This window comes from Aureobasidium subglaciale (assembly GCF_000721755.1).
Source record: "Aureobasidium subglaciale EXF-2481 unplaced genomic scaffold scaffold_10, whole genome shotgun sequence".
Lineage (NCBI taxonomy): Eukaryota > Fungi > Ascomycota > Dothideomycetes > Dothideales > Saccotheciaceae > Aureobasidium > Aureobasidium subglaciale.
The window spans coordinates 699,443-725,344 of NW_013566985.1; the positions used below are offsets into that span (position 1 = coordinate 699,443).

General features: G+C 50.4%; 10 protein-coding genes across 10 annotated transcripts; 5 read left to right on the forward strand and 5 right to left on the reverse strand.

The window, feature by feature from the left end:
- Positions 1–585: 585 nt before the first annotated feature.
- AUEXF2481DRAFT_220936 (uncharacterized protein) lies at positions 586–1,954 on the reverse strand. The gene has a single exon (XM_013488572.1). It carries the CDS (start codon positions 1,745–1,747, stop codon positions 953–955), a length of 795 nt encoding a protein of 264 aa, XP_013344026.1. The 5' UTR covers positions 1,748–1,954; the 3' UTR covers positions 586–952.
- A 206-nt stretch (positions 1,955–2,160) lies between these two features.
- Positions 2,161–3,519, reverse strand: AUEXF2481DRAFT_5104 (uncharacterized protein; the record flags this gene model as incomplete). Its single annotated transcript, XM_013488307.1, has 1 exon — positions 2,161–3,519. The coding sequence occupies one exon, from the start codon at positions 3,517–3,519 to the stop codon at positions 2,161–2,163; it is 1,359 nt and encodes a 452-aa protein (XP_013343761.1).
- A 1,057-nt stretch (positions 3,520–4,576) lies between these two features.
- AUEXF2481DRAFT_29580 (uncharacterized protein) lies at positions 4,577–4,990 on the forward strand (the record flags this gene model as incomplete). The annotated part of the gene is made up of 1 exon (XM_013488362.1): positions 4,577–4,990. The coding sequence occupies one exon, from the start codon at positions 4,577–4,579 to the stop codon at positions 4,988–4,990; it is 414 nt and encodes a 137-aa protein (XP_013343816.1).
- A 3,919-nt stretch (positions 4,991–8,909) lies between these two features.
- Positions 8,910–9,768, forward strand: AUEXF2481DRAFT_40064 (uncharacterized protein; the record flags this gene model as incomplete). The annotated part of the gene is made up of 2 exons (XM_013488425.1): positions 8,910–9,468; positions 9,663–9,768. Exons 1-2 carry the CDS (start codon positions 8,980–8,982, stop codon positions 9,765–9,767), a joined length of 594 nt encoding a protein of 197 aa, XP_013343879.1. The 5' UTR covers positions 8,910–8,979.
- A 542-nt stretch (positions 9,769–10,310) lies between these two features.
- Positions 10,311–11,955, forward strand: AUEXF2481DRAFT_221772 (uncharacterized protein). Its single transcript, XM_013488573.1, has 3 exons — positions 10,311–10,980; positions 11,081–11,760; positions 11,934–11,955. The coding sequence occupies exons 1-2, from the start codon at positions 10,491–10,493 to the stop codon at positions 11,581–11,583; spliced, it is 993 nt and encodes a 330-aa protein (XP_013344027.1). The 5' UTR covers positions 10,311–10,490; the 3' UTR covers positions 11,584–11,760; positions 11,934–11,955.
- Positions 11,956–13,357: 1,402 nt separating this feature from the next.
- On the reverse strand, positions 13,358–15,318 carry AUEXF2481DRAFT_65528 (uncharacterized protein; the record flags this gene model as incomplete). The annotated part of the gene is made up of 3 exons (XM_013488458.1): positions 13,358–14,581; positions 14,633–15,104; positions 15,155–15,318. 3 exons carry the CDS (start codon positions 15,316–15,318, stop codon positions 13,358–13,360), a joined length of 1,860 nt encoding a protein of 619 aa, XP_013343912.1.
- A 2,997-nt stretch (positions 15,319–18,315) lies between these two features.
- AUEXF2481DRAFT_5109 (uncharacterized protein) lies at positions 18,316–20,379 on the forward strand (the record flags this gene model as incomplete). Its single annotated transcript, XM_013488308.1, has 2 exons — positions 18,316–18,516; positions 18,574–20,379. The coding sequence occupies 2 exons, from the start codon at positions 18,316–18,318 to the stop codon at positions 20,377–20,379; spliced, it is 2,007 nt and encodes a 668-aa protein (XP_013343762.1).
- A 1,472-nt stretch (positions 20,380–21,851) lies between these two features.
- Positions 21,852–22,808, reverse strand: AUEXF2481DRAFT_697012 (uncharacterized protein; the record flags this gene model as incomplete). The annotated part of the gene is made up of 2 exons (XM_013488574.1): positions 21,852–22,622; positions 22,679–22,808. The coding sequence occupies 2 exons, from the start codon at positions 22,806–22,808 to the stop codon at positions 22,204–22,206; spliced, it is 549 nt and encodes a 182-aa protein (XP_013344028.1). The 3' UTR covers positions 21,852–22,203.
- A 172-nt stretch (positions 22,809–22,980) lies between these two features.
- On the forward strand, positions 22,981–24,228 carry AUEXF2481DRAFT_40074 (uncharacterized protein). Its single transcript, XM_013488426.1, has one exon. The coding sequence runs from the start codon at positions 23,101–23,103 to the stop codon at positions 24,034–24,036; it is 936 nt and encodes a 311-aa protein (XP_013343880.1). The 5' UTR covers positions 22,981–23,100; the 3' UTR covers positions 24,037–24,228.
- Position 24,229: 1 nt separating this feature from the next.
- AUEXF2481DRAFT_40081 (uncharacterized protein) lies at positions 24,230–25,832 on the reverse strand. Its single transcript, XM_013488427.1, has 3 exons — positions 25,040–25,832; positions 24,415–24,802; positions 24,230–24,303 (listed from the first exon to the last, which is right to left on the reverse strand). Exons 1-2 carry the CDS (start codon positions 25,581–25,583, stop codon positions 24,576–24,578), a joined length of 771 nt encoding a protein of 256 aa, XP_013343881.1. The 5' UTR covers positions 25,584–25,832; the 3' UTR covers positions 24,230–24,303; positions 24,415–24,575.
- Between the last annotated feature and the right edge of the window lie 70 nt (positions 25,833–25,902).

Consider the following 25,902-nt stretch of genomic DNA (forward strand, 5'->3'; position numbering starts at 1 on the left):
CACAATCATATGAAGACCACGCATCGACAAGAACAAGTTCACCGTGTTGGCGGTACTCAAGATAAAGGTCTCGGTGACAGCTTTGAATGCACTACAACCTTTGGAAAGTCTGGGCGTTTGATGATGAAAGTGTTTGAGCGATGGAACTGAAATTGAAGCTCCTGACGGATCTTGCGACTTGTAGACATCAGATTTGAGATATCGCTCGGGTCGATGCGTCTGGTGCGTCTGGTGCATCTGGTGCATCTGGCGCGTCTGGTAAACCAATGGCAGCTACCAACCCAAGATGCAGTGCGATCCTTAGGCAACAAACGTTCGTAGATCTGCAGACGGATCTCATGGGGAAGTCGCATGAGCGGGAAGGGCATGGGTGGCCACAACAAGGGGTGTACCTGATTATCAGTTGTCAACAGGGCTCCATTGTGTTGAGAATGTCGTCTCTTACCTTCTCCTCATGATACTTTACAGACTTGACACCAAGATAATCGCTTCAGATACGCCACAGTTGAGAGAACTGTAGGTTGAGATACCAAAGTCCCTCGAGTACCTTGAGTAGGCCTCTACAGACTAGCAGAAGACGCGGGACTAGTTGATAAAGTCAGCGTACCGATCTCCCCATAATTTAAGCGGTGAGAAAAGCGGCATGAAAGACTTACGATGAAACGCGGTTGAAAACATTCCTGACGTTCGATGAGATTAATATCTGCTGTAAGGCAAGGCGGATTGTTCGTGTCTGTGACGGGCGCGGAATAGTCTCTCCAGCCGACTTGGTGGATGTTGTCGTTTCAATCGCGGGTGACGAGCACTTGCGTTTGGGATATCTTACGGATGTGCCAAGACGACGTGGTTGTCAGGCCCCAGTCTCTCACCACCGCCCTGAGCCTAATCAAGCGTTGCCGAAAGGTAGAGTGGCACTGGCATTGGGCATATAGTCCACCGCGAGACCGTCTTGCTAGACTTTCTCTTCCCAATTCCAAAAGATCTCGTCCAATATTCTTTTCACGATACTGACATTCACTCTTCCCCCTTCTTCAACATCATCCAACACTTTGCCAACACACTTGGCGATATTCTCCTCACTCCTCAACATGCCAGTAATTTCATCTGAAGGTGTAGTAGCCACCAACACTCTCCCCCCATATTTCCTCCACCTCGTCCCTGGCCCACATGCATCCACCATAACATTCCCACCAACCCTAATCCTAAAATCCCTGACCACACCCAAAATCTCCCCACCATCCGCCATGCCATTCTCAAACAGTGCAAACAGCTCAGGCATACGAAGAAGCGTTTTCGGCATATCGATATTCAACACAAAAGCATTGTTTGCGTAAAACAAATCTTGAGCTTCCCGACGTATCATCCTTGAAGTTTGGAGTAATGGTAAGAATGGCGGTGTGAGTCTGGTTTGGCAAGGGCAGTTTGTGTGAAGTCTGAGTAGAATGGCAGGGACAAAAGCTGGTAGAGGTGAGGAGGGTGGGAATGGACATTGTGGTGCTGAAGGTCTTGTGAGAATTATTGTTTGGCGTTGGGGTAATGCGTATCGGTAGATTTGCAGTCGTATTTCTGGTGGGAGGTCGAAGAGTGGGAATGTTTGCTTCTTTTTCGCGGCTGAGTTGTCGGAGCTGAAGGTTGCGTGGTAGTAGTTTTTGCTCCACTTGATGAAGCTGGAACGTTTTTGAGATTGTAATAGCGAAGTCGATAATGCAATGCTCAGGATACTGAGGACGAGGGCTGCGAACAACATCCTTGTTGGGTCACCTCAGACACCGGTAATCTGTGATGGGTCCTTGAGAAGCGGACCTTAGGGTCTGTCTCTTAGAAACAGGTCCACGTATGCCGGAAGATGAGTAGGACAGATGTTGCTGGGATGATGGTGCCTAGAGTCTAGGTATGCGGATGAGGCCGGATGCTCATAAGCGTCACCGTAGCATAGCTCTAGATATCATGCAAGCATGTTTGCATGTAAAGGTGCGGAGTGTGCAATTCTTGCTGTCATTGAGTCGTAAGTCGTTATTCTATGTACAATTGTATGAAGGGGAACATGACGCGAGGGGTAGATGTCGAGATGTAATGTGATGCGCAAATCCAAGCGTGCCTGAAAATACGCCAAATCAGGACCACTCTCGGCGAAGTAAAAGACCAAGATCACTACCATACTCAGTCAATGATCCAAACACCAGCCCAGTCTTTCCAATTAGCGATCTTCCATTGAGATGTGGTCATGTCGGCGAATACACCTGTCTTATCCTGATAATCTTGTGTCCCAAGCTCCACCAGTCTATCAATGAGAGCTTCGGTCTCGTCTCTGGTATCACCACGCTCCCACCCCAAGCTCTTTGCAATCTTGACTTTACGCAGATTCGGGAAAGAGCCCTCGTCGAGTGTCAGGAGTACATCGATTGGAGAGAATTTGTCGTCGACGCCAGGATTGCCAGAATTTGTGAATGATAGCATGCGAAGCTTGTGGTTGGTGAAGTTTGGATTTTCGTCTGAGCCCCACTCTTGGAAGTCGGGATTGAAGATTGCAGGAGTGATGTAGTCGACGCTGACGCTGAGTTCCTCGAGATCCGGAAATAGACCTAGCACGGGATCGAGAGAGCTTATGCCCAGACGAGGTAGGTGTGATAATGAGAGTGCCTTGAGAGGTAGTTGTGCGCGAGACAGGGTGGCCAGTAGTTGGCGAATAGCATGAGACTTTGCTTGCGGACAGTGCTCGATGGTCAAGCGCTCTAGAGCAGGAGGAAAATGGACGATGCCATAGAGAAAATTGGCATCGATGCCACCACTGATGTGAAGATCCTTCAGAGCCTGGGGCCAGATGATTGAGTCTGGATCGACGGTATTTGCACCAAAGCCAGAAGAGCGTGGGAAGCGCAGACGCTCGAGGTGCTTCAAGGATCTGAGAGACTTGAACAGCATATCCAAGGGCTGGGCTTCAGACACGAGAGACAGGTCGAGACTACGCAGGTTGTGCGACTTTGACAGGGCGGCATAGCTGTTGATGGCAAAGGAAGCCTGTGGAGCGACAAACTCTTCCAAGCTCGTCTCGAGCCTACGCAAGACTCTGGCCGTCACGCTCTTTGTGCTGTGGTGCACAAGCAAGCCCAGATTGAGGACCTTCACGAGGCTTGCCAGTGGACTCTCTTTGATGCGGAGATTGATGGATGGACACATTGTGCGGTAGAAGGGGTCGTAGTTCTTGCCGTAGATCTTGGGGTAGTGGTATAGGTATGGCAGGGCGGCTACATGCCATTGTCGCGACAGCAGACAGCATGTGTATAATGACTTTTGCGCTTCGGGAGTGACGGCGACATAGGATAGGATCTCGAGGAGGAGCTCGTCGGGTAGATATGCTGGCTCAGTCGTGTGATAGTTGTGCGAGATTGGGTCATCGTCTCTGGCAGGAAATGATGGTGTTTGATCGAGGATTCCTTTGGCGGCGGCAGTCTTGTCCTTGGTGGCCTGCAGGCTCTCGGCCATGGAGATGGTCCAATTGCGCTGCTGGTCGAGCGCCATCTTGGTCTTGTCTCCCTCTCTTTCTGAAGCTTATCGAATAGCTTTGGCGAAATCAATGTGCTAGTTTGCCGCTCTCTTTCGCATCCACGATCATGGCAGAGGCCGAGACCCTCGATTTGACTCGTTCTCCCCGCACTTTTTGACCAGTACGTCACTTTTTTTCACAATAACTCCATCACAGTACCAATCCGACCATCAATCACAAAATTGCAATTGAATTGTCGGACCGTTCTACTCGTTGTATCCTCTCCAAACTCATGGAAGGGACGTCAAGATGAGCCCCGACTAGGAACAAAAGTGTCAGAAGCAGATCGCCGTTCTCCAGCTTCTAATCTGTATGTGTTGGGGCACGAGGACAGTCCTCGCAGGTAGACACTGAGCGATGGTTGAATACTCCTGATCTAGACTCGAGATCATCATCTCTTGATTCGATGCTCGCACTCAGAGCATCTTCTCCCGGAAGAACAATTATATTATCGTACGAGCTCCGTGTGGTCAGAACATACAGTGAAGCGTCGGTGATGATCGGGTCGAGCAGCCTCGTCAACTCTGCAGAACCATATCACGGCCGTCAACTTTTCACATGACACGCAAGCAAGCCAAGGCGTACATATCCTGTTCGTCGAGGCTTATCTGTTTCAGCATACTACAGATCTTCACGTGCTGTTCAGGACGTGTGCCTGGCCATGTTCCAGCCGTCGTCTCACCCGCTTCGTGTAATATTAATACCATCAAGCATGCACACTGCCACACTCAACCTAAAAGCCTGCCCCCAGCCTGCCACTCCTGCTCTCCAAATTCTTCGGACGCGCAATCCGTGTCAGATCTTTCTCTGCTTGTGTCTCGTATTCGTGAGCTTACAACGCGGGAAACGTGTGGAGCAGTGCACATCACAACCCTGAGTGGTAGAAATTGTGCCGACCATGACGTAGCTAAGGACTATCTCTCCTGAGGAGATGGATAAAACTGTCGCACATGCCCAGCGAAGTGTGCTTAGCACTCTGAATAAGTTTTCCGTCTCCATAACACCATATTCAAAATCTACAACAACATCACCATGTCGAAAATGTCCAGCCAAGTCGAACCCACCATCGTTACCGCCGTCGAGACTGCACCAGTAGCCTCATCTTCTGCTGAGCTATCACCCTCGGACAACTCCCCCATTCTCAGACGCGGCTCTCGTCAGGCTCCCCCAGAGGGTCTAAACCTGAGTTCCAAGGACAAACTCGCACCCCCCACTGCCGCAAGACAAGACTTCCCTTCTCCCGGTGCTGCTCCTGAAGGCCAACGCATCTTTGACGCCAACGCTGTCGCCGAAGACAGGGGTGTTGAGACCGTACCAGGAGGTTGGGCCGAGGGTGTTCAACAACAAGATCAAGTCGCCGAAGAGTACGAAAAGCAGGATGATGTCTCACAAAAATCCTCTCCCAGCTTGAAGCAAAAGGTCAAGGATCTGCTTCATCGCGAGTAGGTCGTCGAGACCACAACGAGAATAAGTTCGTCTAGTCTGACGACGATTATCACGACACACTAGCCCTCTACGATTGCACGTCTATCTATACATTTCCAGGATACCATCAGCCGAAAGATTGGTCACACAGCAGTATGCGCCAAGCACTTTCAGCACTGCTGCATTTCTTCACAGCGCTCACACATCATCCTTCACTTCTTTGTATCTACTTATATCATTTTTCCAAATCATACCTCAAGCTTCTGTCTTGTTTTCACTGGGATTGCGCTCCTCATTCTCGTGTCTAAACTTTTGCCCGGCCGCTTCTCCAAAGTTAGCCCTGTCCTGTCCTCGGGATACACAGGCGGCAACATCCGACCACGACGTGCCGCCCATTCGATGGCTGACATGTTATCTGCTATTGTTGAGAGTGCTTTACTTCTCCAAATGGTGCAACAAACATCTTTCGCTCCGGTCACGAAGAGTGCAGACTGCAGGTTCGAGCTCGCAACTACGTCCCAGTGCATACATCCTAACCAACACACGGGCTCGCCCGTCGAGCTCAGATACGGAATCTACCATCTCGTTCTGGCTGATCTCATGGATCAGAGAAGCGTGAGCCATACTAGTATACACGTCAAGCCCCCGATCCACAACCCGTACCTACGCGTATCACCGTCGCTGAACAGCTATGAGGTCAATTGGTGCCCTTCTACGTCCAAGCAAGCAGTTTGTGAGTCAGCTATTACTCGTGCAAGCAGAATCATCCGAACTGAAACACTTCCTCTGCTCTACACTATTGGCACTCCAATATCCTATACCTTCCACTTTTGTAGTGCCGACGAAATCAGATGGCGTATCCATGATGAGGACATATCTCTGGCGTATCCATGATGAGGACATATCTCTGGGCCTCAGTCTGAAAACTCTCGTCTTCACCCTACCAAAGACAATCGAGGATGACGGCTGAGCAATACCTTGGCTCACATCTCTAGCTACCTCACTAGCCTATTGCTTACACACACACACACTTCCCTCAAGACCGGTAATAATCATCACAGAACCAGAATACAAACAAGCTCAAAGAACCATATATCGCGCCCACCGATACCAAACCACGCGATTCAGGCAATGCACTAAGCCGGGACGCAGATAACAAAATCCCACAAAAAGCTTCAACATGTCTCCACAGGTCATGACAGCCCACCGGGACCTCATAACCTCGATCCTCAACTTTTTACATCTTGTTTTTACCTGTATACAAGAAATTGAGACAAGGAAGATCAAGTCAGTCTTTGCCACTTTCTGATCTCTTCTTGGATGCGAGAGGGAGGATAAATGTCGAAGTTTGCGTGCTGTGGCAGAGCTATGTGGAAGGGAATGGTCTGAAGAGGATATATGGAGGCGGAATTTGCAAAGCTCATGGCAAAGGAAAGCATCTTTGAGTCTACTGTAGACGGGTCTGAGGAAGTGGTTTGGCAGGCTTCTCTGTCAATTGAGTAGCATAGGGTTGGAATTGCAGAGGGGGCCAGGTGCAGTTGGGCTAGGAGATATTGGTGAGGGGTAATAATCATTTTGGTTTCGAATATAATCTCGCATCTCAAAAGCTAGCACTATTCGCACAGCCTGGCCGATAATTCACAAGCAACACGACACATACCTTCCGAGCATACGCCTGGCGAAAATCACCGATACCGTCGAGAGTCTTTCAGATCTCGAAGACCAAGTCGCAATCCGAAAGTACTTCCAAACAACAAGTCACCGCAAACCCCGATCCGAGATTGCAGTCCAAGACGAAAGGCTTCTCACACCACTCGTGGAGTACAGCCACCCAAGTAAGACGGGTACATAAGATGTTTCTCTCCGTTTTTGAGTCTCATGTTCGCAGTCTGTCATTAGGAATAGGTGTTGCGTTGGACTCACGATTAACAAGATAGACGTGCAAATGCTCTTGTCGGCTCCTCGATCAGACTGCAGCCAGTCGGCGAGGTTTACGAATACAGCCACTGAATTGTACACAGTGGTAAAATTGCCTTTCGTATATTCTGATGTGTCAACTTAGGAGCATCACTGCAGACCTAAATGAGTGCTCTGGTCAGAACTCACTGACGAACAAGAGTTGATTGATGGCCACTTTTCACGTCTTGCATTCGACACTCACCTTGTCTACGAACTTGTGTTTGCTTGCCTTGACGATCAGAAGGATGTCCAAGCGAGGTTGTTCGAAAATCTTAGGGCAGTTAGTGTCGACACCACACTTCTCTTCAGTGGTCATCAAGTGTCTACGCCTCACGCAAAGTCTAGGATCGCAGTTTATGGTTAATGCTAAGGATTGAATATAGACCATCATCCGGGGACAGACTTCGTCCTTTCACTTTGGCAAAACGATCATCGCTTTCGACTACGTCCTTGACAAGACCTCTTGAGCAGCAAGCTATATACACAAATCACACATGACTACGAGATGCCGCTCGTGTAACTTAGATCTCCTTGTTCCAAGATAGTTAGCAGGCAATAGCGCGACGCTTCTGCCTCGCGATCTGCTTGCAAATTTCCGGGCACGATATCGGGACTATCGTATGTAGCGGGCCTAGTTTGTAGACAAGATCCCGATGGTATCGGCGTATGCTGGGCACCTTATGTGACATTTTGCTCGCGAGAACACCAGACGGACATGCATCACTGAGCAAAGGTACAACTTACAAAGTTGTTGAGGGTGACCGAACAGACCTTGGTGTTTGACAGAAAGCATGTGGGTTGAGTTGAGATGGCTGGGCTGGGCTGGGCCCCAGCAAGCCAAGAGCTCGGGGCTCCAACTTGTTCCCGGCAATCGGCGCCACGCTCATGAATCCGAGCTTGGGGTTTCTGCGAGGCTGGCCATCGCAGAACCAACCTTCTTGTGATAATGCTTGCTGCATGGGAGGCAAGGGTGGAAAGACAAGAGATCATGGGTCAGCAGCACCTGTCATACCCCAATTGTTCAAACGAAGCATGACATGAATCTGGAGATGGTCGATATCCGAGATTCGGATGAGCAGGGTAGTAACGGGTGTTTATAACCGGCGTCAAGAGATGAGACAAACAAACAAGTTCGTCCCGAGCTCATCCCCCGGAGCGGACCCTCGAGGCGGATAGACGGCGCCGAAAAAGGGCCGTTGGCGTTCCTGTGTTTGCGGACCGCGACTTGCGAGAGCAAAATCGCGCGCGATACGGCACCGATTGTTGCTGACCAGCCAGACATTAGTACGCAACACGACACATTGGACGGTGTTAGAGGACGCGCAACTTCGTATTGGAGCATCGAGTATACGCATTGAACTCGCAAAGCAAGCAGATTGCAAGCGTTGGAGCAGTTGGTGATTACAATTTTGCACGGTGCGTATCAGCCAAGTGGATGGTCATGGCCTCTCCCGCATTCTCCGAGAAAATGCGGAGTAGCAAGGCACCTGCGGTTGGACAAGCAACTCCAGACAGCGCAACCTGTGTGAATTTCTACGGACTGCAAGCAGACGACATGTTACTTGAAGGAGATGGTTCCTGTTGGGAAGCATCTGCAAGTCGATGGCATGGTCGAGGCTCTTGTTCGCAGTTTGACGTTGACTCTTTGCCGAGATTTGGTTACCTTGTTGAGTAAGGCTGGACTGCGCGATTAAAAGGACGGCCAATCGCGATCGCAAAAGCCAACCAAGAGTTGCCCGAAGAGGCAGTTTTCTCCTCGACGTAACGAAGAAGCAGTGCGTAAGCTAGGTAAAAGGACGGTTAAGTCGGAAAGAAGTCTGTGTTGTGCAGACATGACGGAGAGGCTTTTTCAGGTGGTTTAGGACAGTGCGGGACGAGGCAAGGCCCCAAATCACTGAAAGCCAATTTGTGAGGAAACGACGGGGATCTTTGAGAAAAACAACCAACCTCCCACCCATCGCTTCCTTCCTTTTTTACTTCTTCGTCCCCTCCTTCCCCTCCATCAACCTCCCAATCGACCTGACGCCCAACTCGTCTCGTCCATCGCCAACATGAAGTTCACCGCCGTCTTCGTCGGCGCCTTCGCCGCTCTTGCCTCCGCCCAGATCTCCGAGATCAGCAGCGCTGCATCTTCGGCACTCTCGTCCGCCAGCTCTGGTGCTTCCAGCGCTCTCTCCAGCGCCACCGACCGCTCTTCCTCTGCCAGCCAGAGAAGCAGCGCCAGCTCCTCCGGTGCTTCGTCCACCTCTGGCTCTTCTTCGTCGTCTGCTTCTCGCTCCAGCGCCGAGGCCACCACCACCTCAGTCCACACCACCACTGTCTTCTACCAGTACCCCAACACTTTCCACAAGCCGGTCTCCCCCACTCTTCTCGGCAGCACCGTCGTCACCTCCACCGAGGGCCAGACCTCTTCATACACTCTTCCTTCGGGCGCTTCCACCTTTGACGTTACCGTCAGCAACATCACTACCACCTACACCTCTACCAACACCTTCCACAAGCCCGTCTCCAAGTCATGGCTCGTTACCACCACCTACGAGGTATGTTCATCTTTGCTGTAGCGCACCTGTGGGGTCCGCGCTTTGCTCGATTGTGCTCAATTCTGTCTACAATCAGAGTCTCGTTCAAGGACGAGCCTTTGACCAGTCCTGATACTGAGCTCAATTGAAGTCAAGCGCAAACCTTTAATGCCTATCAGAACTCCAACGCCTAGAGCCAAGCTGACAATTTTCAGACTACCATGGGTCTCCCTACCTCCACTTCATCTGAGGGCTCTGCTGCCAAGCTCGGTGTTGGCGCTTTCGGCGCTTTCGCTCTCGGTGCCGCTGCTCTCCTGTAAGAAGGTTGTTGCAATAGCAAGTCGATGAGATGATAGACGCGAAAGGGCGACGATGTCGGGATAAATTTCTTATACACTATTTCTGCAAGGCGTTATATCCTTTTTATTCCTGGAGTGCATGATGGGGACGCCATTGATGCTACATTGTAATTTACTCAACCTCCGAGTGCCCCAAGAGGGGCCAACGTCAAATCATGGGAAGGTCAAACACACATCCGATACTGTTAATAGGGAATGATAAATAAGCCTTCCCTTTCTTCATGAGTTACTCGCTCAGGCTATACGCGATGTTCAACGTCCGTTCTGTGTTGATTCACGACTTCTGACTGATGAGCTATACCTCGAACGATGGCAAAGAGTGTGTGACACAAAACCATATGTCTAGATCACATCCGCCATCTTGCACTAAAAGGGCAGTCTGAATGGATGACCATTGATGATAGGAAGTTGACGCCAAGCATTTCGAACCTCGCCGGTCATCGGAGTCGTCAAAGGGCGCAAGCATAGGTAACGTGCTCGGCAAGGCAGATAACGACTACATATATCTTCTCATTATCTCGCATTGAATCGAACTTGTCCAAGTCGTGATTTAATCCAGAACGAAACATTGTGTCCCACCTTTCTACTCAAACAGACATTGATACCATTGGAAAGCCTACCGAGGCACATCTCAAGAACGACATACCCGGCATATCAATCAGTCAACATTGTCAGATAACAATAATGGCCAGCTCTGGAGAGTTCAAACACCACGTTGTCCAACTGGACAGTCACATTGAACTCCCTCCCCTCCGATTCCCACACACATTCGAAAAGCACGTCTCCACCACTCCCTCAGAACTCCCCTCACGCATCGCCTCCGCAACCATAGCAATTGCAACCACCACCTCCTTCACAAAAGCAAACATGGTCTCCGCTCCGCAACTGCAACTAATCTCTTGTCTTGGAGCCGGCTGTGATAAGTTTGACCTTCACGCTGCCAAAGAGGCAGGTGTTACCGTGACCAATACGCCCGCTCAGAATACAAGTACGGTTGCCGAACATGCACTGAGTTTATATTTTGCGGTCAAGAGGAAGATTGTGGAGTTGAATGCTTTCACAAAAGAAGGGGAGAAGTGGAAGAAACAGGGGATGAGTGTGTTGGAGTTCAGGGGTGTGCAGCCTAGGGTCTGTGAGGAAGAGGCTGTGGGGATCATTGGGTATGGAGCTTTAGGTAAGTGCTGTTCAGGTTCATCTTATTCCTTGATATGGAAGATCGGGAAGGATGAGATGAAAAGATTGCGCAAAGGAAATTGTACTGACGAGTCTTCCAGGTCAGCGGGTGGAGAAGATGTGCAAGGCACTCGATATGAATGTCCTTATCGCCGAGCGCAAAGGCGAAGCTACTACTCGTCCTGGTCGTGCTGCTTTCGAGGAGATCCTGCGCAAGAGCACAACACTTTTCCTGACCTGCCCCCTCGACCCTTCGACTAGGGATATGGTCTCTCATCACGAACTCTCCCTTCTGTCACCGTCTTCCATTCTCATCAATGTCGGTCGCGGAGGCATCGTGAACGAGAACGCTCTTGCTACCGCTCTCAAGGAGGGCAAGCTATTAGGTGCTGGTCTTGATGTTTTCGAGCATGAACCAGCGACTAAGGAGAATTGCCCGTTATTGGCGGATGATGTGCCCGGCTTGGTTGCCACACCTCATCTAGCTTGGTTCTCTGGCCGGACGGTGGAAGGGACGAAGACGTGTGTCAGAGATACGATTGAGGCCTTTGCTAGAGGAGACCCAATCAATGTGGTTGTGGACGGAAGAGAAGCCGGAAAGTGAGATAGCGATGAATAGGACAAAACAAGACGTCGAAAATCGACTCTGAAGCCATACTCGGAACGTCCCCGTCGAGAAAAGCAACATTGCTGCCGCGTTGAGCATGCGTTCATGGGTCGGAATTGAGATCAAGACTACCTAGTGAGGTGTGTCACGATTATTGACTGGATCCATCAGCTGGTACGTCTTGCGCTCAAAGAGTCTTCCACGGAGCCATAGGTCACAGTCCGGGTACACAGTTACTCCCACCTTCTCAAGACACACGTCGAAGAGATCCTGAATACAATCAATCATCCAGACGTCGCTTATCGCCATAATCTGTCCGACAAAAATGATGGCTGCTTACGAGTCAGGGTGATGTGAACAGCCTCTCGGACTTGGCGAAATTGTACAAATTCGAGAAGCTGCGACAACCCTCTAGCATCTCTGCATTCCACTCGATCCTTCGGTCAAAGCGATGCCGAAATGCTGACCGCATTTGCTCATAGCTTCGCTCGTCGCTACCACGATGAGGTGATGTATTGACGGCTCCTCGCTTTACCTCTGCATACCTTACCCAGCTTTCATGCAAAATCACCCCAACAAACAATGAAAATCAATGCGACATATCACCTCGCCGAACAAACAATGCCTCGCTGGTATGGAGGTAATGGCAGAACCAGGTCCTACGAAGCACAAAAGACAAGACAGCGGAGATATGGCAGATGGCAGTATAACAAGAGGGAGACGACAGCAGAGAGAGGACAGCAGAGAAGAGCGGGTCACAACAGCTGAATCTTGTTGAAGACAGCGCATATGCTACATACAAGCCATCGTCTTCTCTCAAGCCTCCATCATTCTCTTACTCCAACCGCCTCATGTACACGTTCTGCAGCGAGAACCTGACGAAAAGAATGAGGAGACGCAAATGCCATATATCCAAAAAGCCATCGGAGACAACCTCAAAAAAACTACCATAATCGCAATATGATTATACGGAACATGTCAACAGGTGTCACAAAGTGGCTGAGAGAAAAAGACTGGCGTATGCGAGATGCAAGCCTCATGTACCACAAGCGTTTATGCATCCCAAGGATACCCGCATGTGTCACGTTGCACAGTGAGAAGAGAAGAAGGGAAAATGCTGCAAAGCTCACTTGCTGAAACGAAACCAGAGGTACCGAATCCTTTGTATCTTTCTTCCTTGCTCTCGTACCTTGCTTCCCTCTTCTCCTCCACTTTTATGGAGGGCGCTTTTAGAGGCTTTCGGTACCTAAGTATGCTGCAACGTTTGGGCGTCGATGCAGAGCAATCGGTCTGTGGGTCGTCACTGTGGTACTGCTTTCTCATGTGCAGGCTGGAGAAGTACATGTGAGAAGTAAGCAGGCGAGGTGAGCAGAATCGAGAACATGCAAAGCATCGCATCAAGCGAGAGAAGCAAACACTTTTGGGTGAAGAGAGGTTAATGCGAGTTTTTATGTATGTAGAAAAGGGTGTTCTTCAATTGCTTGTGAGAGTGTCAATGCATCGATCATTATGTAGAGAAACCGAAAACCTGAAACAAACTCGTCAACGAGTGGTGTGTAGTCCTGCCTTCTGTTTCGCTATCAAAGGAAATGAACAAGTCATGCCCAGTAAGACGATACGGAGTACTCAGTAAAAGGGTAGTAAAAACATGCGCCATTAAACACCTGCCCGAGAGCGCCAGTGAGGATGATAAAATTGATAGAAACAAGGGAGAGTCGTCATGAACAAACAGCAGAATTGCTCGTGCTGTGGGAGATGGAGAGGTGAAACCTCAGGTGCGGCGGACGTATAGCACGAACCAGCCAAGTGCTCTGTACACCAAGATGATAGCTAGCAAGATACCAATGTATTGGCCAGTCTTGCCGGCCTTGTAGCCATACGTATCGAGTAAAGCGGTGCCAGGGATCAATCCCTGTGCGTTCAAGGGATCCTTGTAAGCACAATCGAACTGACCGTCAACACCCTTGGGGCAGGTATATGTCCTCGAGGCGAACTCGTTGACCATCATGCCTTCGAAAACGTAGCTCTGGTAATCAATGTAGTGGAAGACGTAACGCCAGAAGGGGTTCAGATCGGCAGGACGGACCATGAAGCCCATAGTGCACATCCATAGACCGTTGGCAAAGGCAGTGGCAGCGAGGGCGACGACGAAAATGGGCACGACGGACGTGATGAAGACAACAAGAGACTCAGCGGCGATGAGGTCGAGGAAAAGCCACATGACCCAAGTCCAGAATCCTCCCGCAGTTCCGCGGAAATTGCTGAGCCAGTACACAACAACACTGAAGAGCACAGTGATGATGAAGAGGTAGGGAAGACCAGTCAGGAAGTTGGAGACAAGGAATGATGTGGGACCGTAGAGACCGTTGGCACGTTCCTTCATGAATATGGCACGGTCTTCGAGGTAGGCAGGAATGTAGGCGACGGCCATGAACGACATGAAAGCACCTCCGAAGAAGATGGCATTGGTGAAGGCTTGCAGGTTTTCTTGTGAAGCATCGAGGCGCAGCCATACAGTACCCATCATGACGGCCAGACCCATGTACATGGCGATACGAATGCCGTAGGCGATGATATCACGGTACGACTTGATGAAGTTGCGATGGATAAGCGCAATCACGATGGCGAACCAGTGAGCGCCAATCTGCTCGTTGTTGTTGGTCTCGTGAGGCGATGGGTCGCCGTGGGAGATCTCGCGAGCAATGTGGTTCAGCTTCTCTGCGTGAAGACCTGAGCGCTGCCATGTTCCAGTGACCATCTCGAGCTGGTTGACGACTTCACCTCTGTTTCTGGCGAAATCGGTGTTAACGAAGTCGATGATGAATTCGGCAGGATTCATGTAGAGCGGGATGGGGAAGCCGCATGAGTCGAAGAAAGATTGGACGTCCTTGACTGGTCCGCTGTATGCCGTGTTGCCATGCGAGAGGAGGAGAAGCTTGTCGAACATTGCGAAGGTCGACGTGGAAGGCTGATGGATACTCGAGACGACCATCAACTACGCTCGGATTAGTACGTTGATCCAGTGAGCTTGAGCTTCAGGACTTACGTTGTGTTTCTTAGCCACATCCTTGACGAAGGAGATGACCTCAAAAGCGGCGGCCGAATCCAGACCAGAAGTCGGCTCATCGAGAAACAGAATCTTGGGGCTGGTGATGAGCTGGGCGGCAACGCTGACACGGCGCTTCTGACCACCAGAGATACCCTTTCTTATAGGTGTACCGACCAGTGTGTTAGCTTGACCGTTGAGACCAAAAGAGTTGACGAGTGCCTCAACACGTGCAATACGCTCCTTGGCGCTGATAGACTTGGGCAACGAAAGACGGGCTGCGAACATCAACGTCTCTCTGACCGTCAGTGAGCCGACCAGAGCATCTTCTTGTTCAACGTAGCAGCTGATCTTGCGCATCGTCTCTGCCTCGGCCGGGCGGCCGTTCAAGAAGACATCTGACTGGGCATAAGCTCCCTTGGCAGGTACACGATTGGCAAGAACATTAAGCAGAGTTGACTTTCCAGAACCGCTGCGACGTCGTCAGCGATAGTAGGATCCAAATGACGATGCAATACGTACGAAGGACCCATGATGGCCATCAACTCCCCTGCATAGACGATACCGCTGACATTGTTGAGAATGGGCTTGTCTTCATGAGTCTGTCGATCCTTTACCGTGACAGAAACTCCTCTCCAGAGGAAACTACGGATGTTGTGGTTGGTGAGCTGGGCATAATCGCCCATCATCTTCTCGACGTCGGACATGGTTGTTGTCCTGGACGCAAACATGAAAGTTGCTTGTGAGTAAGAAGTCGTGAGGTATTTACCAGAAACCTGGTATAAGTCTGCGGGTACAGCCGAGCAACGACCTTGTGTCGTAAGGCTGAGTGAAGATAGATGAACGAGCTGAGGTCAAGATTCGACTTTTGGCTTGATGAGTCGTGGTGTCGAAAAGGGACAGTGGCAGTAATTAAAGAGCGAATGGAAGGAGTCTCAGACACAAAAGAAGGAAAAGACTGGGCCTCGCAGTGTACAAATGGAGGAGAGTCGCAGGCTGGGCAGCCCTTGCCATTTCGCTTGTTGAGTACGTGAAGGCAGGCTGCAGGTTACGAGCAAACACAGACGGCCACTATGACTGCAGAAGGAAATGGAGAGGCAAACAGCATGCAACCGAGAGTCGACGACTCAGAGGGTACCGAAGCGCGACTGTCGAATCACATGCTGGCGCTGGCTCTTAGCTTACCTTCTCATAGTCGATCCCAAGTGGCTGAGGGCAATTTCAGACGCTTCCCAAAAGCCCGGTCACCACGCGATTGATCTTTGTGCATGAAGTCGGATGTATCAGATATCTTTTGGCTTGAGGAGAACAGAACGTTGCAGTGAGCCCCTGCAGGTGTCGACAGCAGGCTAATGCAGCTAGACCTAGCTTCCCCGTACTACGCGACCTTTTCAGCCAATCCCTCAACACGCGCGGGCCGTAGTGACGTGCTTCCAGGATGGCGAACGCAGCGCAACTCAGTCAATCTCCATCGACGTCAACTCGTCCAATCAATTCAAATCTGCATTTAGGGCTGCCCAAGCGGAAAATCCTTGAGGATCTGATCAGTGATCAATTTAATTTGACCTGGTCTGCAGGACCTGTAGACGCACCCAGGAACTTCGACAATCTGTCAGCAATCCGCTTCCGACGAGGATCACAGCTGTCTCTCTCTATCCTTGACAACGTCGACTTGAAACATGACGAATTTCGAGACGATAGGTAGTTGCTGCCGGAGCGTTTGGGCGACAAAACCGCTGCTATCGGCGCACGAGGGTTCACAGCGTTGACCACGAGTGAGCGCTCCACTTGACCCTGCCGCTCCTACGGTTAGCTGTACCTCCCTCCAAGGGTCACAGTCGCTCAAGCTTTCTCCTTTGTCAATCCTGATATCTCCACCTCTTGATCACTAGACGCCGTTATACCTCGTCTAATGATTTGACGGACTCTGTCCTTAGGTCGGATGCCTGCAGCCCTTGATATGCCGCTGACCGGAACTGACTGGTCGAGCGCTGCAGCACAGACTGCGGCCATCCTTTTTGCCAGCGACGCGCGTGTCCAACACTCAATCCTTCTATTGTCTAGAAGCCACTTCCTCAAACTCTAACTCGTGAGAGATTGGCGGTCATAGCGACGGTCTAGGATCGTAGATACGAGATGCTCGGTACTTGCGGGGAGCCAGGTAGTCGCCATGGTGTAGTTCGATGGCTTCAGCCATGGCGACCGGATGGCTGCTGAAACGTTGGTGGAAGGACGTTGGGGCGTCTGTATCAGGATGTGCCGACATCGCGGTACGATTTGGAGATCTGAGATGATGAGCTCGATGCTGGCACCTTCAATGGAGCACCACTTGAGACGGGACCTGTTCACTTGGTATGGACTCTGATCGGTGGATGTGATGAGGTGCCCGGGAAGTCGTGACACCGCCCGGCTTCTTTTCAAGCGAGCAGAAACGGGTACCGTCGTAACACTGTCGTGAAACAATGGAGTCTTGCCAGCCTCTCATTCTCGTCCATGTTTCCCCGCAATGCGCGCCGAGACACCACGGCTACGTGGAGATTGATTCTTTGCGAGTTACACAGTCGACACCTAACTTAGTCGGATGGCTGCTGCCCCCTTTACCCACGCGTTGCTCTTGCACGGCTCGAAAAGTGGGTGCCGAGTGGATGAGGATGAAGACACGACCTGACGTGAAGTCTGCGGAGGATTTTTAGGCTTCATACCGTCTGCTGTCCGCGGGCCGTCCGCGTCGTCCCTGGCTCCCGCCCATCGCAACGCTTGTGGGATGGCCCAGAAGTTTGTGCCTTGCAACCTGACCCTCGCCTTCCTGAGTCGTGATGGCGCCAGGGATGATGGCGTATGGAAAGTATTTTTCCTCCTTTCTGCAGGCTTGGAGTCTGTGCTGCAATGGGCTGGGAACATGAACCCGGACTGCGGATTCCTGCTGCGCGTCCAGCAGATCATCCGTCTCGCAAATGCCTAGCAAGCTCCACTTTGAACACTCTATCGCATTACCACCACCCAGGATACGCCTGCATTCTGGAAAGGAAAGGGGATTGAAAGAGAGAGTTGACGTGCATCCCCGGCGGTGGACAGAGCGCGATGTCGTTCGAAAATCCAGCATCGCGTAGAGAATTGATTGGCGATCAACGCATCCTCTGTCCAAAATAATTACGCGAGCCGTTGATTCGTCAAACATCCAAATCCTCTAGCTTGAACTTGGCCTGTGAGTTGACCGTTGACAGGTTGACGGGTCTCTACCGCTTTGACAGCCTTCAGGTTCTGGCTGCCTGCGTAGAGTGGCTACTGAGACCATGTGTTTTGGCCTAGCAAATGTATCATTCTGCTGCAGATCGGGCGCATCTGCACCCAGAACCCGGGAGCAATCATTCTCCCTCCTCTGCAGAGAGATGCTTACCTATATACGTCACGTTTGTCCCTTACCCTTTTACCCTTCTTCTCATCCTTCTCTTTCCAATTTCTTCCCTTTAGTCTGGTACTGTTGCTTCTTTCTTCAAAAGTCTAGTTCCCTTGTTTCCGTTTCCTAAGTCATCTCCTCCGCTGTCAAGCTGAGACGGTTTTAAATCTCATTGCTTCCAGCTTCCAGGAAACAGGAAAACCGTTTCACGATTCAGATTGCTGGACAATCCCGTTTGAAGCCTTATACAACGGGCAAGACCCATTGCTGGAACACATAAGACATCATGTCAAGGACCTCGTCAGTATCAGACGATGACATGTCGTCCTTCAGTGGTCACGATGATTACGATTACGAAACCGATTGCACAACCCCTGCTCCATCATGCTCTGGAGAACACATTGAGAACGAAGAGGTGGAGAGCTTCAGAGCTCGCGAGTATCCCCAACTTGCAGGCAAAATCTATCTTGATCATGGAGGATCAACAGTAAGCTTACCCCACCACACATGACCGCTCCTACCAATATATGCTAACCAATCCCAGCTCTACGCCAAGTCTATGGTCGAGGACTTCTCACAAGACTTGATATCAAACCTATATGGCAACCCGCACTCGGACTCGACACCTTCGGCTATCGCTGGTCATCGGATAGACGCCATTCGCGATAAGGCTCTTCGCTTCTTCAAGGCCGATCCTGAAGAATGGGATCTAGTCTTTGTCGCCAACGCTACTGCCGCCATCAAGCTTACTATTGAATGTCTCAGAGATCATGCTGCTTCTACACACAAGCAACTGTGGTATGGTTATCATCGTGATGCCCATACAAGTCTTGTGGGTATACGCGAGCTCACACCTACGAGTCGATGCTTTGCTAGCGATGACGAGGTAGAGAAGTGGGTTGAGTGTGGTGGGGCTGGCGGGCCTCTTCCTCGCCAATTAGGCCTCTTCGCTTATCCTGGTCAATCAAACATGACCGGTCGTCGTCTTCCACTCTCTTGGCCTGGTATGATAAGAGAGAAGATCCTTCGAGCCAACACTTACACGCTTCTTGATGCGGCTGCTCTAGCGAGCACAGCCCAGCTTGACCTCAGCAATACCCGAGAAAGTCCGGACTTTGTAGCTCTCAGCTTTTACAAGATTTTCGGCTTCCCTAACGTTGGCGCTCTACTTGTGCAAAAGTCCTCGGCTCATGTCCTGGCAAATCGCAAGTACTTTGGTGGCGGTACAGTCGACATGGTTGTGACTCTCAATGACACCTGGCATGCGAGAAAGACTACCACTGTTCATGATGCACTCGAGGATGGTACCCTACCATTCCACTCTATCTTTGCTCTGGACCACGCCATCAACGTTCACAAACGTCTTTACGGGTCAGAGCCAATGAAGTTCATTTCTCGACACACAGCACAATTATCAAAGCAACTCCACGACAACCTCTGCAACCTACGACACCGTAACGGCAAGCCTGTGATTAGGATCTACAAGGAACGGAACACCGTCTATGGCGATAGCAAATCCCAAGGCGCCACAGTCGCTTTCAACGTGCTCAAGTCTGACGGCTCACTTGTTCCTTACACAGAAGTCGAAAAGTCAGCCGACAGCCAAAGTATCTACATTCGTAGTGGCTCTCTCTGCAATCCTGGTGGTATGGCGACCTACCTCAACTGGACATCGCAAGAGATGAGGGCCGCCTTCGCATCCGGCCATCGCTGTAGTAACCCCACACAAATCGTTGATGGTAAAGCAACAGGCGTTGTTCGTGTATCTCTCGGTGGTATGTCGACCGCTTCCGACATCAGAGCATTAATTTCCTTCCTTCGCGCTTCGTATGTGGACACTACAACGCCAAAGTCGATACCTCTGGCCAGACAACCTGTTTCTGCACAACGAGCCTCCTTCATCAAGATACGAATCCCAGAGGGAAGCGAGATGAAGTCGATCATGAGAACAGCTCCTGTCATCAACGGCCCTTCTTCTCGCCCTCCACCCGCTCTCCGAAACCGTCTACGCAAATCCTTCGACCTCAGCACCGGATCGCCCGGCTCATCTGTGACTTCCATCTCCTCATCTGGCCTCCCTCGCTCTCAATCATCCAACTTGATTGGTCTGAAGTCAAAACCCAATCTCAGTAGACGTACAAGTTTACTCAATCGCTCAGACGCAAAACCAGTGGCAGGACGCTGGGACAATTTCTGGCGTGAAGAGACTGCTGCTCTTGTCGCTGCTGGCGCTGTCGAGAGTGAAGTCGCTTCTTCTCCTGCTGCAGCACCCAAGAAAGAGAAGGAAAAGGAACGAGGAGGTTTCAGAAAGGTTGCGAGAGCCTTGACCATGTCCAGACGACACGATTGATGCCTTCACTTTCTCTCCTTGTGTTCTCTTGTTCTACACTCTGTAATGTTCATGGTTTAGTATATTTCTCATGTTTCCGGATAAATGGTGGCTATGATTGGGAGTGATGTCTGTTTTGGTTGGACGACTCTTCTTCTTTTTCCTCTGCTCTCACTATCGTTACTCTTTTCTTATTACTCTTGTCTTTTTTTGTCTATGCCAATTCGTTATACATATACCAGACTTTTCCCACTCTTCAGTCCAGCGAAAGAAATAGGATTCTCATCACGAGACCAACAAGAATACATGACCAAAATCTACTCTCAAATCGTTCTACATTCCAGTGTCCCGGGCAGCGTGCTCCATCTCACAATGACGACAATAGGTGCAATCTATCTCCTCCCGGCAACCCATTTCCACAGCTTCCAAACATTTGCCCCAAATCTCGCCTGCACCGAGATAGATACCTTTGAAACCAGGTCTTCGGGTATACCGAGGACCCAACAGATTTTAATATTCCATCAATCTATCTTGACAAATCCCCACCTGCAGCCTTGGAAGGCTGAAAATGAGAAAGCAATGACCTTCACGTTCAGCACAAGCGACCACGCGACTTTGCGTTTCCTGTTCCTCGTGGAGATCATCAGAGGAGGTGGGAGGTGCACACACTCAACCCTTCATCATGCATACCGAAATGCCCCAGTGCGGAAGGGAAAAAAAGGCAAATAAAGCGACGGTGGATCACAAGAGTGAAGAGGAAAACACTTGTGCAAGACAGTTGTGACTAGACCTTTAGCTACATACCCTTCACACTTGGGGAAATAGCAGTACAGTACAGCCCTACACCCAAAAGCAAGATAAAGCACTGCTGAATATAGCAATGTACATCAATGCTCATCTCAGTACTTTGGGAAGCCTTACATCTTGTCAATCTCGAACAGAGTAGAAGGAACATGCAGCCTCCTATCTTTCAATGACGGCAACATCTAGCATAGCTCAAGGGAGATCGTGCAATGTCGAAAAAGTAAGATAGATGAAAGCCGCCCATCTAGTGGGCCTTTGGAAGAAAAAGCTCAGATGACATTGCATTACCCTCCAAGCAGGTTCAAAAAAAAGGAAAATGTACAGCTGGGGGGAGGATGGTAGTAGTGCTAAGGAGCCGATCGTGATTATTTTAGTACGTCGCGCCGTCGGCTGCAAGCTGCATATACGGCACGGGAAGGGAAACTCCTTGAAGGATTCGGCCGTAGACTACGTTACGACCACCCCGGATAGCAAGACAGCACGGATGACAAAGGTCAGAAGAGTTGTAAATAAGCTGCACAGTCAGAAAGAATTGATAATAGGGTAAGCTGGAGATAGTGACTCAAGATAACTCGACAGTGTACTCATGCAACTAAAAAGGTCAAGAGTAATGAGGAGGGTATATAGGCACGCAATGAGACTCGCTGACATCACGGATACAAAGACATTGCGAGTCAATTTAAACGCGTCCAATCAATCTTGGAACAGTGATGAGGGCCTGAAAACTCCCAAGGAGAAGAGGGAGACAAGCGTGACAATAGAAGTTCCTGTGACATGATCACTTGTGAAGCAGAGAAAGGGAGAACAAGGGAGAAGGGACCAAAGAGGTAAATGTGGTTTTTGCATTGCAAGGGTGAATTAGGACAGGAAGATGTCTCCGACTGTGAAATCAAGTCCAACGATCCTTGTGGATGTGAGGTGAGGGACAGAATAAAGCGGAAGCTGGATGTAGGACCAACTATAGACGCCGCATCGTGGAGGAGTGAAGATGGCGGCGTATATGCTCGTGTTCCAAAGGGAATGTGTTTTGTTATCGTCGTATCACGTTGGTGATGTCTTTTGTACGCCGCTGGGTATAGAGTGAAGCAATGATATTCGTAGAAGCAATGCTGAAGGAAGATGGCTCTGTATGAGCAGTGAACGCCACAAACGCCTTGCTGATATGATTGGAGGTAGACAGAGGAGAGTCGTTGAGGTGCGTAATTTGATCATCAGACTGGAAGAGAAGATTAGCAAAGATGGCGCCAATAGACAATCTTGAAGGGAGCTCAACACACCATTCAGGTAGTCAGCCGCCATGAGCAACTCAAGACAGAGCTCAGGCGGAATGTCCAGGTCAGGGACACCAGTGTTGTCGCGGTTCTTCTCATTGTAGTAGAAGTACTCGCACACCTTCTCAAGCACCATGCCGTTGATGTTTTCAAACACGCATCTATGTGTCTTTGACTCCGCAAAGCCATCTAAAACCAATGTTAGCCGAAGGAAGGATGCAACAGGTGAAGCAGCGGAAACGCACTGATCGGGTCAAGCATCCTCTTGATGGCGCCAGATAGACAGGCCGAAGTTCTCTGCACCATGAACTCGAAGCCGTCATTGCTGACCAGCGTGACATAGTCGGGCGCTTCAGTCTGCTCTGTGTCTGCCATTGTCGATGATTTTGGTGCGAGGATGCGCGTTGGATGGAGGAAGAACAAAGCGTGTCGAAAGCTGTGGGCAAAATCACTAGCCATGCCAAGCCCTGTGTTGACCAAAGCTTCTTCGGCCATCGACTTCCGCCTTCGCCAATCCACCATCTTTGTCTACCAACACATACGTGAGCAGAAAGTGAGGAGTTGACTGTACAATTTAGATTCCAAACCCAGCTAAGTATTTTGATAGCCTTTCCTTCCAAGTCTTGATCTTCTCAACCCAAAGAACCTCAACTTCTTCCTTGTCAAAATGTCCCTTCGCATCTTCTCTCCAATGCCATCTATATCGAAAACATCCAATCTTGTCAATACGACAATCAGAGGGCCACCATCGTGTTTCCACCCAGTCCAATCATCGAATTTCCACCAAATCCGCACTCTAAAACTCTACGCCTCCTCAAAACACGCCCTCCGCCGCTCAACCTGCCTAATAACTGGCGCCTCCCGCGGCATAGGCCGAGCAATCGCCATAGCATTCGCCCGCGAAGGCGCCCGCTGTATCCTGCTCGGTCGCGATAAAGCCTCTCTGCAAGTTACCTTTAACCTCTGCACTTCCGCCCGCGGCGCCATCGGACGCACCCACCACATCATCCCAGCCGACATCAATGACGCAGAGTTCTGGAGCACGTTGGACAAACACGCATGTTGGAATCATGAAAACGGGAGATTGGACACTTTGGTTAATGCGGCGGGGGTCACGCATTCGAGTCTATTTGTTAGAACGTCACAGACGAGGGTTGATGAGGTGTTGAGTACGAATCTTTCGGCTTCGATACAGGCGTGCAGGTTTGCGGTAAAGAAGATGTTGAAGAGTTCTCCTGGTACGCCGACGGCAGAGGCGAGACGTGGGCATATTTTGAACATCTCGAGTTTGCTGGCTACTCATGGTGGTGCGGGGAGTGTGGCTTATGCTGCTTCAAAGGCTGGTGTTCTTGGTCTTACTAGATCTCTGGCGGCTGAATTGGGACCTAGAGGTATCAGAGTGAATGCGATTTGCCCTGGTTATGTCGAGACTGACATGACACGGGCAATGTCTGACGCAGCGAGGGAGGCAGCTGTTGCAAAGATTCCAGCAGCGAGATTTGGTACAGTGGATGAAGTTGCTGATGCCGCTGTCTTCCTGTCTGGGAATCAGTATGCGAACAACACCGTCTTGAACCTTGATGGTGGGTTGAGTGCTGTCTAACCTTCGATAGTCAAGCAGCCAGAAGACCGACGGCGACCAACGTCGCAAAATTCATGAATAGGTTCGGGCAGAGCCTTCTTTGGCTTAGAATACGATGCGCAGGTTCCCGTTCTATAACGTTCTGTATGCTTGAAGCCAGCTCAAGGTCCTACTGATGCAAACTTACTGCTCAAAACACTCCATGCATGCACAGCCATCTCCTCGCTAGAGTCATCAAAAACCATAGTTGTAACCACCCAAATCCCGACTTTGACGCTTCTGCTGCAACTACGCAAGAGTCAGCAAAAGTATGCCTCATAGAGGAGATAACGGAAAAGGTAATGAGGAACAGGGCGCTCGTGGATATGATGCACAAGAGAAAGTCTGATACTCACGAACCAGTCCCACTTGATTGTCCTGGTCTTATTTGAGTTCAGGGTAGAGCCTCAACAAAGCGCTTTCAAGCAACGCAATCCATCACGGCTTCACGCCATAATGCAAGACATTGCCTTCCATGCTTTTCTTGCTCCTGCGAAAGGGATTCATGCAGCCGCATAGATTTATACCTTTGCTTGAATGCCGGTGGCCTTCTGGTAGGCCTTCTCCTCTGCGGCCTTTTGCTTTGTGTTGACGCGGTGCAAGTTGGTTTGCTCTTCTCTGCTGAGCGGCGTGTCGTTTCCCACACGTTTTGCCAGGCTTTGTGATGTCTCAAGGAGAATGGGTCTACCACTCTTGGGGTTCTTGCCGAAGGTGTACGAGCGACACTCGGTGTTACGCCAACCTTTACCTGGGACTCTGTGAGAATGTGGATGATGATGGACTCTGTGTTCACGATGCGGTGATGGAGAGGAAGCTTGCTTATCATGATTGCGATGATGATGTCGGTGGCGATGGTGATGATGGGATGGGGAGGCATCAGGTCCCATCTCAGACTGAGAACGAACGAGTCCTAGCCTGACCACGAATGAGGGAGTAGGGGCATCAGACCGTCGGCGCTGATGGTGATGATGGGGGGAAGTATTACCGGCCGTGCTGTGCTTATCCATCCAGTCTTCGGTAAGGTAGTGCAGGAAGCCACCATGAGTAACAACAACAATCTCCTTCTCTGGGCGACTGTACAACCATTCTCTGGCTATTCTTGCGCGATCATCGACAGCCGAAGCAGTCGCAGACCACTTTCCCGATTTGACGTTCCAGGCTTTGGCAGGAGGCGTATGCATGTAGCTCCAATCGATTGGTTGACCTTTGAACTCGGCCTCGAGATCCGAAATTTTACTTCCTGTGTCACAAGGCAGGTCTGAGGTCTCTTGAAGCTCTGGTAGGGCGTATACCTTGAGTTGTTTGCTCTTGATAGCCGGAGCGAATGAGAGAAGGGCAGTCCAGATGGTGCGTTTCATGGGAGAAGCTATGACAGCGTCGACGTGATCCATTGAGGGAAAGGTCGACTGGAGCGTCTTGCATTGTTCCTCGCCTTTTGCTGTGAGCAGAGGATCATGCAGGGCATGAGCCGCGACATTTAGATTGTGGAAGCCTTCCGCATGGCGCACGCAGTGGATGATGGGAGGCATGGCGCTGTCCGACTTGTTGGTGTTATGGAATAACTTTGAGGTATGAAAGTGATAATGGGATAGAGGTATGACTGAGTTTAGGGACGATATACTGATGGGTGTTCGGAAAAGGAAAAGCGCGAGGTCGAAGATTTCAGCTACAAAGTAACAAAGCCCACACCGCGGCCTCCAAGGTAAACATGGCCTTTGTTTGGCTCCGACGGAAAGAGCGACTCGATCAGTCGAATAGGAATGAGACGCTTGTCATCGTTAGAAGGCGCTTTGCTTGAATGCAGGAACAGAACAAACGTCACACTTGGACCCTGCATTCTTGTCGATC

Excerpts from the sequence above, each read along its gene's own strand:
- AUEXF2481DRAFT_221772 (XM_013488573.1), top strand. The coding sequence starts at position 10,491 with ATGGCCAGCTCTGGAGAGTTCAAACACCACGTTGTCCAACTGGACAGT. Across the intron at positions 10,981-11,080 it reads CATTGGGTATGGAGCTTTAG|GTCAGCGGGTGGAGAAGATG; the intron begins GTAAGTGCTGTT and ends CGAGTCTTCCAG.
- AUEXF2481DRAFT_40081 (XM_013488427.1), bottom strand. The coding sequence starts at position 25,583 with ATGCCTCCCATCATCCACTGCGTGCGCCATGCGGAAGGCTTCCACAAT. Across the intron at positions 24,803-25,039 it reads GGATAAGCACAGCACGGCCG|GTAAAGGTTGGCGTAACACC; the intron begins GTAATACTTCCC and ends ACAGAGTCCCAG.
- AUEXF2481DRAFT_40074 (XM_013488426.1), top strand. The coding sequence starts at position 23,101 with ATGTCCCTTCGCATCTTCTCTCCAATGCCATCTATATCGAAAACATCC.
- AUEXF2481DRAFT_220936 (XM_013488572.1), bottom strand. The coding sequence starts at position 1,747 with ATGTTGTTCGCAGCCCTCGTCCTCAGTATCCTGAGCATTGCATTATCG.